At 39.6% G+C, this 15000-nt stretch overlaps 1 protein-coding gene across 1 annotated transcript in view; it reads left to right on the top strand.

Moving 5' to 3' along the window:
• Window positions 1–13624: 13624 nt before the first annotated feature.
• Window positions 13625–15000, top strand: part of mafaa (MAF bZIP transcription factor Aa) — a 2097-nt gene continuing 721 nt past the window's right edge. The window contains exons 1-2 of the mRNA XM_061976417.1: window positions 13625–14789; window positions 14900–15000. The exon at window positions 14900–15000 is cut by the window's right edge and continues 721 nt beyond it. Of these exons, the coding sequence (XP_061832401.1) occupies window positions 13876–14789; window positions 14900–14972 (987 nt within the window). The 5' untranslated portion in view covers window positions 13625–13875 and the 3' untranslated portion in view covers window positions 14973–15000. The remainder of the gene's footprint in view (window positions 14790–14899) is intronic.

Here is a 15000-nt window from a genome sequence, read left to right as displayed (position 1 = left end):
TTAAGAAGCTCTTCTGTCCTCCACTCGTTACCTGTATTAATGGCACCTGTTTGAACTTATCTGTATAAAAGACACCTGTCCACAGCCTCAAACAGTCAGACTCCAAACTCCACTATGACCAAGACCAAAGAGCTGTCGAAGGACACCAGGAAAATAATTGTAGACCTGCACCAGACTGTGAAGAGTGAATCTACAATAGGCAAGCAGCTTGGTGTGAAAAAAATCAACTGTGGGAGCAATTATCAGAAAATGGAAGACATACAAGACCACTGATAATCTCCCTCGATCTGGGGCTCCACGCAAGATCTCATCCCGTGGGGTCAAAATGATCATGAGAACGGTGAGCAAAAATCCCAGAACCACACGGGGGGACCTGGTCAATGACCTGTAGAGAGCTGGGACCAAAGTAACAAAGGTTACCATCAGTAACACACTACGCCGACAGGGAATCAAATCCTGCAGTGCCAGACGTGTCCGCCTGCTTAAGCCAGTGCATGTCTGAAGTTTGCCAGAGAGCACATGGATGATACAGCAGAGGATTGGGAGAATGTCATGTGGTCAGATGAAACCAAAATAGAACTTTTTGGTAGAAACTCAACTCGACGGTTTGGAGGAAGAAGAATACTGAGTTGCATCCCAAGAACACCATACCTACTGTGAAGCATGGGGGTGGAAACATCATGCTTTGGGGCTGTTTTTCTGCTCAGGGGACAGGCCGACTGATCCATGTTAAGGAAAGAATGAATGGGGCCATGTATTGTGAGATTTTGAGCCAAAACCTCCTTCCATTAGTGAGAGCTTTGAAGATGAAACGTGGCTGGGTCTTCCAGCATGACAATGATCCCAAACACACCGCCCGGGCAACGAAGGAGTGGCTCCGTAAGAAGCATTTGAAAGTCCTGGAGTGGCCTAGCCAGTCTCCAGACCTCAATCCCATAGAAAATCTGTGGAGGGAGTTGAAAGTCCGTGTTGCTCGGCGACAGCCCCAAAACATCACTGCTCTCGAGAAGATCTGCATGGAGGAATGGGCCAAAATACCAGCTACTGTGTGTGCAAACCTGGTAAAGACCTATAGTAATCGTTTGACCTCTGTTATTGCCAACAAAGGTTATTTTTTATGTTCGGTTTGTACATATTGAAGTTTTGCACTTGTTGTGTTTTTTTGTGTGTTCTTTTGTTTGTTTTCGTTATATTTGGATGTAATTGTTGGTTTATATGATATCATTAAGTAAGACTACGTATTATGTTGAAGGGGGCAGGAAAATATAAGATTTTTCTTCATCCTGCTCCTTCTCAGGCATTGGTGTGTAATTGTAGAATTGAATAATTGTGGTTTAATTGTCTATCGATCAAATATGCACATCAATGAAGGAGATAAATAAAAATGAATGAATGAATGAATATTACAAAGTATTGAGTTGAATTTTTGTTATTGACCAAATACTTATTTTCCACCATAATTTACAAATAAATTCTTTAAAAATCCTACAATGTGAATTCCTGGATTTTTTTTTCACATTCTGTCTCTCACAGTTGAAGTGTACCTATGATGAAAATGACAGACCTCTGTCATCATTTTAAGTGGGAGAACTTGCACAATTGGTGGCTGACTAAATACTTTTTTGCCCCACTGTGTATATATATATATACACACACACATATATATATACATACATATATATATATATTTAATTTTTTTTTTTTTTTTACAGCGCATTACTGTAAATAGAAAAAACGTACCACTTGTAATTTTACACAAAAATTCTAGCAATTAAGTCGCCAGTTGTTTTTTTTAACCCTAATATCTTGGTTGTTTGTTTTACAGTGCATTACTATAAATACATAAAAAAACAGTAGTGTTCTTTTTATGGTAAAATTCTGACCTGCTTTTTTTTTTTTTTTTTTTTTACCGTAAATATAAGGTCCTCGTTTTTACAGTGCATTACTCTAAATTAAAAAACGGTACCACTGTTATTTCTACGGTAACATTTTTTTTTTTTACCATAACATCTATGGTTGTTGTTTTAGAGTGCATTACTGTACATAAAAAAATGGTATCGTTGTTTTTTTTCTGATAAAATGATGGCGACTGAGCTGCCATTTATTTCAACCGTAAAATCTATTATATATACCGGTATATATATATATATATATATATATATATATATATATATATATATAGGTATTGTTTATTTTATTTTATTTTTTTAATTAATTTTTAATTTGTTTATTTTTATTTACATTGAATTATTGTAAATTAAAACATGTTACCACTTTTATTTTTACAGTGCAGGTTTCTGCCCTGTATTTAACCAGGAAATGTGCAAATTCAGCTATTTTTACTCAAGAAAATGTTAAATCTTACGTAACATTTATTTGTAACACGGATCAATGGACACACATTCCTGTTTATTTTATGTTATTAGTTTTTTATGTGTGTGGTGTATTGTGTATTTAATTTTATGTCCTAATCATTATTTTACTTTTTGTGAGAAAAAAGTGGCAATTACTGATAACTTATAATGGATAATCAATTAAAAGTAGCACAAATACGAATCATCCCAAGTTTGATGAATATTGCTTACATCTGTTTGAAGTTTGACAATCAAACATCTTTAGGTGCAGCATTATAACACGCACACACACACACACACACACACACATACACACACACACACACACACACACACACACACACACACACACACACACACACGCTGTGGTCCGAATGCAGGCTACCTCGGCTCAAAGCCTTCCTTGTTGATCCCCCACCTTGCTGATGTCCACTTTGCTTAAGTCGCTAGAAGTGCTCTTGCAGCGAAGTGTGACTATAAAAACTGAAAAGGAAAAAAAAAAAATTCAATCCTGCAGACGCTGACCTTCCGGTGACAATGAATGCTCATCGTCTTAAACGTTTCAATGCAGACCGTTTAGCTCGGCATGAGCTAGCTCCTGCTTATATGATAAAAAAAAAATCTACTAATGGCCTTCATATCTTCATTCTTTTCACTCTTATATCCTCTCACCTGCACAGCTGGCACATTTAGCTCATGTCTACGCCATTGGGGCTACTTTTAAAAATGCACACTACATTACTACATTAGTGTAGTTTAAAAAACACATTTATCTGCCATCCTGTTGATGTTTGTCCTATCAGAAGCCTGCAGAAGCAACCACAGCTGACATGATATGGCCTCTGTGCATCAATATCTTGATATATTACATGTACATGGAGCACACGAAACCACATACAGATTATTTTACAGCATTAGAATATTACCATGGGATTATAATGTAAGATTACATGTGGGTGTACACTGCATAAAGTCAAATCAGCGCCTCTAATGTCTGGTTAGAAGAGGTTTCATTACATGCGATAATATCCTACTTTTTTTTTTTTTACCTACATCAGGGGTCTTGAACTCCATTTACAATCAAATTTTAACGATGTGACTAAATATTGCAATCACCGGACTTGGAGGATGTTAATTCAAGTGTTTAATTTTTTACATGAAACAAAAATGGCTACTTTCTGGCTTTAAGAAACACTAAAAGAAATGCAAAATGTAAATTTTTACACCGCATTCATGTAAATTAGAAGACGGTACCACTGCTATTTTTACTGGAAAAACTTGAGCTGCCAGTTTTTTACCGTAAAAAATAAATAAAAAAAAAAATATATATATATACATATATATAAATTTGAAATAATAATAATAAAAAAAATACATATATATATATTTTTTTTTTGAGAAAAAAGTTTCTTGTGCTCCATAAAAAAGAAGTAAAATAATAAAAAAAATTTAAATAAAAAGGAAAATATATATATTTTATTTTATTTTATTTTATTTTATTTTTTTTAAATAAAAAAAATAAATAAATAAAAAAAAAATATATATATATATATCTTTTTTTATGTTTTTCTTTTATTATATATATATATATAATAAAAAAATGTTTTTACATATATTATATATATAATACAAAAATATATATATTTGTTTTTATTTTTATTTTTTTGACAGCGCATTACTGTAAATAGAAAAAAACGTACTTCTTGTAATTTTACACAAAAATTCTAGCAATTGAGTCGCCAATTTTTTTTTTTTGTCACACCGTGGTGAGGGAAGTCTTGTCTTGGTTTTTTCTGTCTTGTGATTTACATGTTTTATTTTGAAAAGCAACTCCTCTTGTTTCAGATCACGGGTCCTTCCTCTTGTGTCACCAGTCTGACGTCATTCCTGACCCTTGATTGTTTCCACCTGTTTCCCATTACCCTCATGTTCTATATAAGCCCATGCCTCCCCTTGTTCTGTGCCAGATTGTCTCGAGCTTTTGTGCCTGTCTTGCGTTCCATGTTCATGTTCATGTCCATGCCTTGCCTTGTCACACGTCTACGTCCTTGTTTCCAGAATATCCCACGCTGTAATTTTGAATTGACTTTTTCTCCTCCCTCAGAGCGACTTTTGTTATTCAGCCTTTTTTCTACCGCAGTGGTGAGTTATAATTTTTCCCTAATGATCTTTCCTCAAAGTTTTTGAGTGATTTTTTGTTTACATTTATTAGAGTAGTAAGTTTTATAGTCTTTATTTTCTTCCTCCTGTTGGAGCGTTTTTTGTTAAAGTTTTTTGATAACAGATACGATGCTAATTATAATTGTCCTTATTTTTGTATTTCCTCCTTTTGGAGTGATTTTCGGTTTTTCCCTTTTGGAACATTTTTTCGATATGTATTTTTGTGATTTCATAGTATTTGAATTTACTCTGCTCTGGAGGCTTAAAGAGTTTTTTCAAAATAAAAGCTTTATTTAGAATCACATCTCTGCATCTGAGTCCCTTCCTTCGTCCAAGCTTGACAGTTTTAACCCTAAAATCTTGGTTGTTAGTTTTACAGTGCATTACTATAAATAAAAAAAAACAGTACAATGTTCTTTTTATGGTCAAATTCTGAGGACTGACCTGCAGGTCTTTTTTTTACCATAAGTATACGGTCCTTGTTTTTACAGTGCATTACTGTAAATTAAAAAACGGTACCACTGTTATTTCTACGGTGACATTTTTTTACCATGAGATGTATTATTGTTGTTTTAGAGTGCATTACTGTACATAAAAATATGGTTACATTGTTATTTTTCTGATAAAATGATGGCGACTGAGCTGCCATTTATTTTAACCGTAAAACTTTCAACTTTCTGGCTTTAAGAAACACCAAAAGAAATCCAAAACTTATAATTTTTTACACCGTATTAATGTAAATTAGAAAATGGTACCACTACTATTTTTACCGGAAAAATTTGAGCTGCCAGTTTTTTTACCGTAAAAAAAATAAAAAAAATAAATATATATATATATATATATATATATATATATATAAAATGTACTGCGATGAGATGGCGACTTGTCCAGGGTGTACCTCGCCTTCCGCCCGAGTACATTTTCTACCGCTTATTCCCTTTGGGGTCGCGGGGGGGTGCTGGAGCCTATCTCAGCTACAATCGGGCGGAAGGCGGGGTACACCCTGGACAAGTCGCCACCTCATCGCAGGGCCAACACAGATAGACAGACAACATTCACACTCACATTCACACACTAGGGCCAATTTAGTGTTGCCAATCAACCTATCCCCAGGTGCATGTTTTTGGAGGTGGGAGGAACCCACGCAGTCACAGGGAGAACATGCAAACTCCACACAGAAAGATCCCGAGCCCGGGATTGAACTCCGGACTACAAAAAGTAGCAGCACTGCTAAATTGTAGCATCATTTGAAAAGTCACCCGCTAGAGAATGAAGAGTGCTTGAAACTCCGCATGTCAACATCTCCGGCCGATGCCACACCAACAAAATGCCGACGCAACCAGCACTGACCCAATTGAGCCTGGCGTCTTCCATTTCCACATCAACACCGTATGAAAAAAATAGTCAACAACAGAAGGAGATAACATCCGCAGTAACCTACCACATACCGCAAATCCCATAGGGGTGATGAAAGGATGGTCAGCGTCTGAGAGCTGCGGCCTACCACCATGACCCCGCACTCCCTTCCCTCTGTTGCTAGATATCTCGAGATGTACGTTGTAATATGTATATGTGCTTTGCTATGGAGGTTTTTTTCCCACTCCAGACTGGGCCCCCTTTATCTATCTATCTATCTATCTATAGCGAAGGACATACACTATTTGATTTCCTATTATGCAGCTCATTTTTATTTGACACTTATTGAAATATCTTGTGTGCCATCATGCACAAAAGTGCACTTCATTTGTTTTAAACTATTGCAGCTGCGTTCTGTACAAAAAGGGCACCTTAATTTAGTGTTGTTTTGACATGTCATCTTAGTGACATCATGCACAAAAGTGCACTCATAGCTTGTTTTAAAATGTCTCTGACAATCTTGCACTTTTTTGTTTTGGAAATGACATGAATGTTTGTGCCTCTGCTTAATAACTGACTTAGTTGTGATCTCCCTCTCTGCATGTAAGTTTAAAATGAGCATATATTAATGCAGTATGAACAAGAATGTTTTAATGTAGACAAAAATAATCATCATACTGCTGTGATTATATGCATCGAGTGTTCATTCAAGGCTAAGGCAAAATATCGAGATATACAGTCGTGCTCATAAGTTTACATACCCTGGGAGAATTTATGATTTCTTGGCCATTCTTCAGAGAATATGAATGATAACACAAAAACCTTTCTTCCACTCATGCTTAATGGTTGTGTGAAGCTATTTATTGGCAAACAACTGTGTTTACTCTTTAAATCAAAATGACAAAAGAAAGTACCCAAATGACCCTGATCAAAAGTTTGCATACCCCAGTGACTTTGATCTGATAACATGCACAAAAGTTGACACAAACAGGTTTGAATGACTAATCAAGGTACTAATACTCACCTGTGACATGTTTGTTTGTAATTAATGTGTGTGTATAAAAGGTCAGTGAGTTTCTGGGCTTCAGACAGACCATTGCATCTTTCATCCAGTGCTGCACAGATGTTTCTGGATTCTGAGTCATGGGGAAGGCAAAAGGATCTGCGAGAAAAGGTAATTGAACTGCATAAAACAGGACAGGGGTATAAAAAGATATCCAAGGAATTGAGAATGCCAATCAGTAGTGTTCAAACGCTGATTAAGAAGTGGAAAATGAGGGATTCAGGTAAACCAGTAAAGATTTCAGCCACAACTGCCAGGAAAATTGTTTGAGATGCAAAGAAAAATCCACAAATAACTTCAGCTGAAATACAGGACTCTCTGAAAAATTGTGGTGTGGCTGTTTCAAGATGCACAATAAGGAGGCACTTGAAGAAAAATGGGCTGCATGGTCGAGTCGCCTTGATTAGCCATTCAAACCTGTTTGTGTCAACTTTTGTGCATGTTATCAGATCAAAGTCACTGGGGTATGGAAACTTTTGATCAGGGTCATTTGGGTACTTTCTTTTGTCGTTTTGATTTAAAAAGAGTAAACACAGTTGTTTGCCAATAAATAGCTTCGCACAACCATTAAGCATGAGTGGAAGAAAGGCTTTTGTTAGAGATGTCCGATATCGGCCGATATATGCTTTAAAATGTAATATCGGAAATTATCGGTATCGTTTTTTTTATTATCGGTATCTTTTTTTTTTTTTTTTTTAATTAAATCGACATAAAAAACACAAGATACACTTACAATTAGTGCACTAACCCAAAAAACTCCCTCCCCCATTTACACTCATTCACACAAAAGGGTTGTTTCTTTCTGTTATTAATATTCTGGTTCCTACATTATATATCAATATATATCAATACAGTCTGCAAGGGATACAGTCCGTAAGCACACATGATTGTGGTCCACTAATAGTACTAACCTTTAACAGTTAATTTTACTTATTTTCATTAATTACTAGTTTCTATGTAACTGTTTTTATATTGTTTTACTTTCTTTTTCTATTCAAGAAAATGTTTTTAATTTATTTATCTTATTTTATTTTATTAATATTTAAAAAAAGGACCTTATCTTCACCATACCTGGTTGTCCAAATTAGGCATTATAATGTGTTAATTCCACGACTGTATATATCGGTATCAGTTGATATCGGTATCGGTAATTAAAGAATTGGACAATATCGGATATCGGCAAAAAGCCATTATCGGACATCCCTGGTTTTTGTGTTATCATTCATATTCTCTGAAGAATGGCCAAGAAATCATAAATTCTCCCAGGGTATGTAAACTTATGAGCACGACTGTACGGAATACAATGATTTGCAAATCCTTTTTAACCCATATTCAGTTGAATATGCTACAAAGACAACATACATCAATGTGTAAAGGATATCACCACATGGGCTGAGGAACATTTCAGAAAACCACTGACAGTAACTACAGTTGGTCGCTACATCTGTAAGTACAAGTTAAAACTCTACTGTGCAAAGCCAAAGCTATTTATCGTGACATGGCCTAAAAATATCGAGATAATATTAAAAGGCCATATCGCCCAGCCCTAGTTAACGCGTTAAATTTCACAGTCCTTATTTTACATGTTTCTTAAAAATAAAAAAAAATAAAAAAATCCTTTAATTTTTCAGCATGTTGACCCTCATATGTTTGATGTTGGCTACTTCTAAATATTGTAAGTATGAGGGCTAAAATACCAAAAATGGTCCGCGCTACTTCTTTAAATGGGAGGACTCTTTCTTTATTAGCTCTATCTTGAAGAGCTTCTATCTACTGAGGCTCTCCGGGTTTCCCCCCGAGGACCCCCCAGTGAGTCCATCCAATCTATCAATCACCGATCGATTGAAGGCCGCGCTCCCCTCGGCTAAAAATCAATTGGCATTTCCGCGAGCCAGTGAGGAGGCGGTGCGGTGGCTGTGCGGGTTTTCGTCTGATTGGATGTTCCCGGCGGTGGTCTGCAGGCTTTTCATTCCAATTAAGCACAGTTTGCATGCACACATGGTCGGCGGATCCACCTTTAAACGAACACACGTCTGTTTTTCACCAGGACATGGCAGGGGTGAGCAGGAAGTCGATACCGGTGATAAGCGCCGGGGGAGCGGGATTTAAACCTGACCCCCTCAGACTTTTCAGCAGCGTTTGCCCCTCAGAGACGCATTGAGAAATATGTGCCAAACAAAGCAGATATTAAACTTAACCCTGACATATTTAAAGTAGTACTGGGGTTCTGGTTCTACAAACCCCGTTTCCATATGAGTTGGGAAATTGTGTTAGATGTAAATATAAATGATTTGCAAATCATTTTCAACACATATTCAGTTGAATATGCTACAAAGACAACATATTTGATGTTCAAACTGATAAACTTTTTTTTTTTGCAAATAATCATTAACTTTAGAATTTGATGCCAGCAACATGTGACAAAGAAGTTGGGAAAGGTGGCAATAAATACTGATAAAGTTGAGGAATGCTCATCAAACACTTATTTGGAACATCCCACAGGTGAACAGGCAAATTGGGAACAGGTGGGTGCCATGATTGGGTAGAAAAGTAGATTCCATGAAATGCTCAGTCATTCACAAACAAGGATGGGGCGAGGGTCACCACTTTGTCAACAAATGCGTGAGCAAATTGTCGAACAGTTTAAGAACAACATTTCTCAACCAGCTATTGCAAGGAATTTAGGGATTTCACCATCTATGGTCCGTAATATCATCAAAGGGTTCAGAGAATCTGGAGAAATCACTGCACGTAACATTGAATGCCCGTGACCTTCCATCCCTCAGGCGGTACTGCATCAACAAGCGACATCAGTGTGTAAAGGATATCACCACATGGGCTGAGGAACATTTCAGAAAACCACTGTCAGTAACTACAGTTGGTCGCTACATCTGTAAGTACAAGTTCAAACTCTACTATGCAAAGCCAAAGCTATTTATCAACAACACCCAGAAACGTCGCCGGCTTCTCTGGGCCCGAGCTCATCTAAGATGAACTGATGCAAAGTGGAAAGGTGTTCTGTGGTCTGAGGAGTCCACATTTCAAATTGTTTTTTGGAAACAGTGGACGTCGTGTCCGCGGGAACAAAGAGGAAAAGAACCATCCAGATTGTTATAGGTGCAAAGTTGAACAGCCAGCATCTGTGATGGTATGGGGGTGTATTAGTGCCCAAGACTAACTTACACATCCGTGAAAGCACCATTAATGCTGAAAGGTATATATATACAGGTTTTGGAGCAACACTTTAACTTTAACTTAACAAATGTTGCCATCCTAATACACCCCCATACCATCACAGATGCTGGCTTTTGAACTTTGCGCCTATAACAATCCGGATGGTTCTTTTCCTCTTTGGTCCGGAGGACACGACGTCCACAGTTTCCAAAAAACACTTTGAAATGTGGACTCGTCAGACCACAGAACACTTTTCCACTTTGCATCAGTTCATCTTAGATGAGCTCGAGCCCAGCGAAGCCGGTGGCGTTTCTGGGTGTTGTTGATAAATAGTTTTGGCTTTGCATAGTAGAGTTTTAACTTGCACTTACAGATGTAGCGACCAACTGTACTTACTGACAGTGGTTTTCTGAAGTGTTTCTGAGCCCATGTGGTGATATCCTTTACATACTGACGTCAGTTTTTAATGCAGTACCGCCTGAGGGATCAAAGGTCACGACCTTTCCGCTTACGTGCAGTGATTTCTCCAGATTCTCTGAACCTTTTGATGATATTACGGACCGTAGATGTGAAATCCCTAAATTCCTTGCAATAGCTTGTTGAGAAATGTTGTTTTTCAACTGTTGGACAATTTGCTCACGCATTTGTTGACAAAGTGGTGACCCTCGCCCAATCCTTGTTTGTGAATGACTGAGCATTTCATGCAAGCCGCTTTTATACCCAATCATGCCACCCACCTGTTCCCAATTAGTATGTTCACCTGTGAGATGTTCCAAATAAGTGTTTGATGAGCATTCCTCAACTTTCTCTGTCTTTTTTGCCGCTTGTGCCAGCTTTTCTGAAACATGTTGCAGGCATCAAATTCTCAATGAGCTAATATTTGCAAAAAATAACAAAGTTTAACAGTTCGAACGTTAAATATCTTGTCATTGCAGTCTATTTAATTGAATATAAGTTGAAAATGATTTGCAAATCATTGTATTCTGTTTTTATTTACCATTTACACAACGTGCCAACTTTACTGGTTTTGGGTTTTGTACTTTTAACTCTCCAAATATATTTTTTAAAATTAATTCCCTTCAAAGCCAAACAGGACAAAAAAGTCCTTCAGTTTTTAAGTTTTTTTTTTTTTTTTTGCTAATTAAATAAACTTCAGTACGAAACAAAAATGTCAAGCATGCAATGTTTTTTTAAATATTTTTCTTAATTTTGATTATTTTTATGAGATAATGACATTCGTAACGTAACTCGTGTTATGCAAATGTGTGCTAATTGACAACTTTTATTTCATCGAATTAAAATGCCTTCAAATTGTTACATTTTAAAAATCATAATATGTTTAGTATTTTACTCTAGGACTAAAATTGAGAGATATGAGCAAAGAAAGCAAAAAATATGAATCGAACATGTTATGCCCTTTTAGGATTTAAAAAAATAATGTTTACAGTTTAAATACAGTAAAAAGAATTACTAAAAGAACAAAATAATCAGCCTTATTTGTAAATAATCAGATTTGGAAAAAAATGATTAATTTGATTTAAAAAAATATTAATGTGATTAATCACAAAAAATATTGTAATAATCATGTATAAATGCAGATGGATAAAAACACGTTTTTAATCAGACCCTCACCGGAACACTGCTATTATATATTAATATAATATATCAGTATATAATATATACTGTATATCCATCCATCCATTTTCTACCGCTTGTCCCGTTCGGGGTCGCGGCGGGTGCTGGAGCCTATCTCAGCTGCATTCGAGCGGAAGGCGGCGTACACCCTGGACAAGTCGCCACCTAATATGTAAATATTACATATATGTTATATTTCATATTGCTATAGTACATGTTTAGTCTACTTTATACCTACATTATCATTTCCATCCTTACCCTTTCCATCTCCATCCTTTGAAACTGAGCTACTGTGTGGAACAATTTCTCTTGTGGATCAATAAAGTTTGTCTAAGTCTAAGTCTATTACGTCGGCAAAAATTAGTGATGTGGTCAACTGTGATTAATCGTGATTAATCAATATTCTAATGTGTTTATGCCCCTTTTTTTGTCAAAACATTTTTTTAGAGATTAGGGTGAGAAGCTCTGTCATCCGGGGGGAGCTCAAAGTAAAGCCGCTGCTCCTCCACATCGAGAGGAGCCAGATGAGGTGGTTCGGGCATCTGGTCAGGATGCCACCCGAGCGCCTCCCTAAGGAGGTGTTTAGGGCATGTCCGACCGGTAGGAGGCCACGAGGAAGACCCAGGACACGTTGGGAAGACTATGTCTCCCGGCTGGCCTGGGAACGCCTCGGGATCCCCCGGGAGGAGCTGGACGAAGTGGCTGAGGAGAGGGAAGTCTGGGCTTCCCTGCTTAGGCTGCTGCCCCCGCGACCCGACCTCGGATAAGCGGAAGAAGATGGATGGATGGATGGATTTTTGAAAAAAGCATAATGGAGTAACACAACAAAATATGTATCCAATCCAATCCACTTTACTTATATAGCACATTTAAACAACAAAAATGTTTCCAAAGTGCTGCACAACAATATTAAAAACGATATTAAAATATTATCCTTAGCTCCACCAATGACTGAATAAAAACAAAAAATAAATAGATATAAAACCAATAAAAAATAAATAAATAAAATAAATATGATTAAAAACGATTTTAAAGGGTAAAACCAATTAAAATAGTAAATAGAAATCAAAATGTATAAAAAAAACACAGGACTGAGGACCACACAACTCACGTCGTGTTAAAAGCCAAATAATAAAAGTAAGTAAAAATGTAGCCAAAATACAGTAAAAAAAACAAAAAACTAAAAGGACAAAAAAAGCAATATTTTGTCCCCTGATTGTTAAAGTAGTTATAATAATATAAATGTTTTACCATTTTTCTCCACGTGTTTGAAGCAAACATTTGTTCCACTTTAAGTATGCAGTAGCACCACTCCACCACTAGAGGGTGCACATCTGCGGGCTCCTGTTCCTCCCCTTTCGCGTCGGCCACGCTCGGCTCCGCTCGGCAGTTCCCGGCGAGCGCCGGCTGTCCCGCCATAGGCCGGCGCAAATAAAACGCCTTTGCTGTCTCCTCCCATCGGCCGTCACACTTGTTTTAAAAAGTCCTCCTCCATCTTCTCACCTCCTCACTGCTCCTCAGTCGCGGCGTGCGTGTTGGCGCCACATGCACGAGCAACAGACTCGGGGAAGGGGATTTATGACGTCACACGACATCACCTGTAAGTAGAACTCTGCTTCCCCCCCACCACCACCCCCTCCTCCACGCCACCACCCGCTCATCTGGAGTTAGCAACACCGGACCCGGACTCTCTACTCCGGGTTCTGTGCACTTACGTGGACCCGGGACTTGTGTGGGTGAACTTTTTTTTTTCTTTTTTTTTTTTTTTTTTTCTTTCCCCACGCACGCACCTTTTTTTACGCACGGACCTTTCTTTTCACGCAAGTTCGAAAGTTCCGGTGGACTTTTTTTCCGAGGCCCCGGCATGCCGCTGAGGTGAAGCGAGGACAAGACACGGTTTCTCCGGGTTCGGGTTTCAGCGTCAGGGGGGTCCGCGGCTATTAAAGATTTTTGACCCGAGAGAAGTTGTCAACAAGAAAGACGCGTAGCAAAGACGCAAACTGGCAGCTGGACAAGTCCACGTACATGCACGCGTGTATTCCCGCCTAAATATAGACGCTTTTCCGCTTTCCTGCGAAGTCGAGGGTCGGTTCGCGCGGTCCCCTCCGGCGGGGAGTCCTCGCATGGACTGACATGGCCGCCGACCTCGCCATGAGCGCGGAGCTGCCCAGCAGCCCCTTGGCCATCGAGTACGTCAACGACTTCGACCTGATGAAGTTCGAGGTGAAGAAGGAGCCGCCGGAGGCCGAGCGGTACTGCCACCGCCTCCCGTCGGGCTCGCTGTCCTCCACGCCCATCAGCACGCCCTGCTCGTCGGTGCCGTCCTCGCCCAGCTTCTGCGACGCGAGTCCCGGCGCGCAGCCCGGCCAGAACCTCTCCGTCGGCGCGAGTAGCGGCAGCGGGGGAGGCGGCAGCGGCACTACCGGCAACGTGAACGGGGGAAGCGGCGGGAAGCCTCCGCTGGACGACCTGTACTGGATCCCCAGCTACCAGCACCACATCAACCCGGAAGCCCTCAACCTGACCCCGGAGGACGCGGTGGAGGCCCTCATCGGCAACGCGCAGCACCACCACCTCCACCCGCAGGCCTACGACGGCTTCCGCGGGCAGCAGTACGCCGGGGAAGACTTAAGCGCGGCCTCGCACCACCACCACCACCACCCGGCGCACCTGCACCACCACCACCACCACCACAGCAGCCACCACCACCACCACGCCCGCCTGGAGGAGCGCTTCTCGGACGAGCAGCTGGTCAGCATGACGGTGCGGGAGTTGAACCGGCAGCTGCGCGGCTTCAGCAAGGAGGAGGTGATCCGCCTCAAGCAGAAGCGGCGCACGCTGAAGAACCGCGGCTACGCGCAGTCGTGCCGCTTCAAGCGCGTCCAGCAGCGCCACATGTTGGAGAGCGAGAAGTCCAGCCTGCAGAGCCAGGTGGAGCAGCTGAAGCAGGACGTGGCGCGCCTCGCCAAGGAGCGTGATCTTTACAAGGAGAAGTACGAGAAGTTAGCGAGCAGGACCTTCTCCGCCAAGCAGGCCGACTTTTTCATGTGAGCCTTCAATATGTTTACACATACTTCTATGCATTATATGCACTTTTTAAGTCTTAAACAAACATTGATGACTTCATATATTAAAATATGAATAATAATACTTCCAGGCGCCCGTCATCCACTGCTGTGCCCGAACTCCGAGCTCCTTCCTCGGCCTGCCTGCCTGCCATCTGCCGCTGACTTTTTTTTTTTTTTTTTTTTTTTTTTA

Source organism: Nerophis lumbriciformis, linkage group LG14, assembly GCF_033978685.3.
Source record: "Nerophis lumbriciformis linkage group LG14, RoL_Nlum_v2.1, whole genome shotgun sequence".
Classification (NCBI taxonomy): Eukaryota; Metazoa; Chordata; class Actinopteri; order Syngnathiformes; family Syngnathidae; genus Nerophis; species Nerophis lumbriciformis.
Note: the sequence above shows the minus strand (reverse complement) of the source record. Positions and strands in the feature narration are given on the sequence as shown.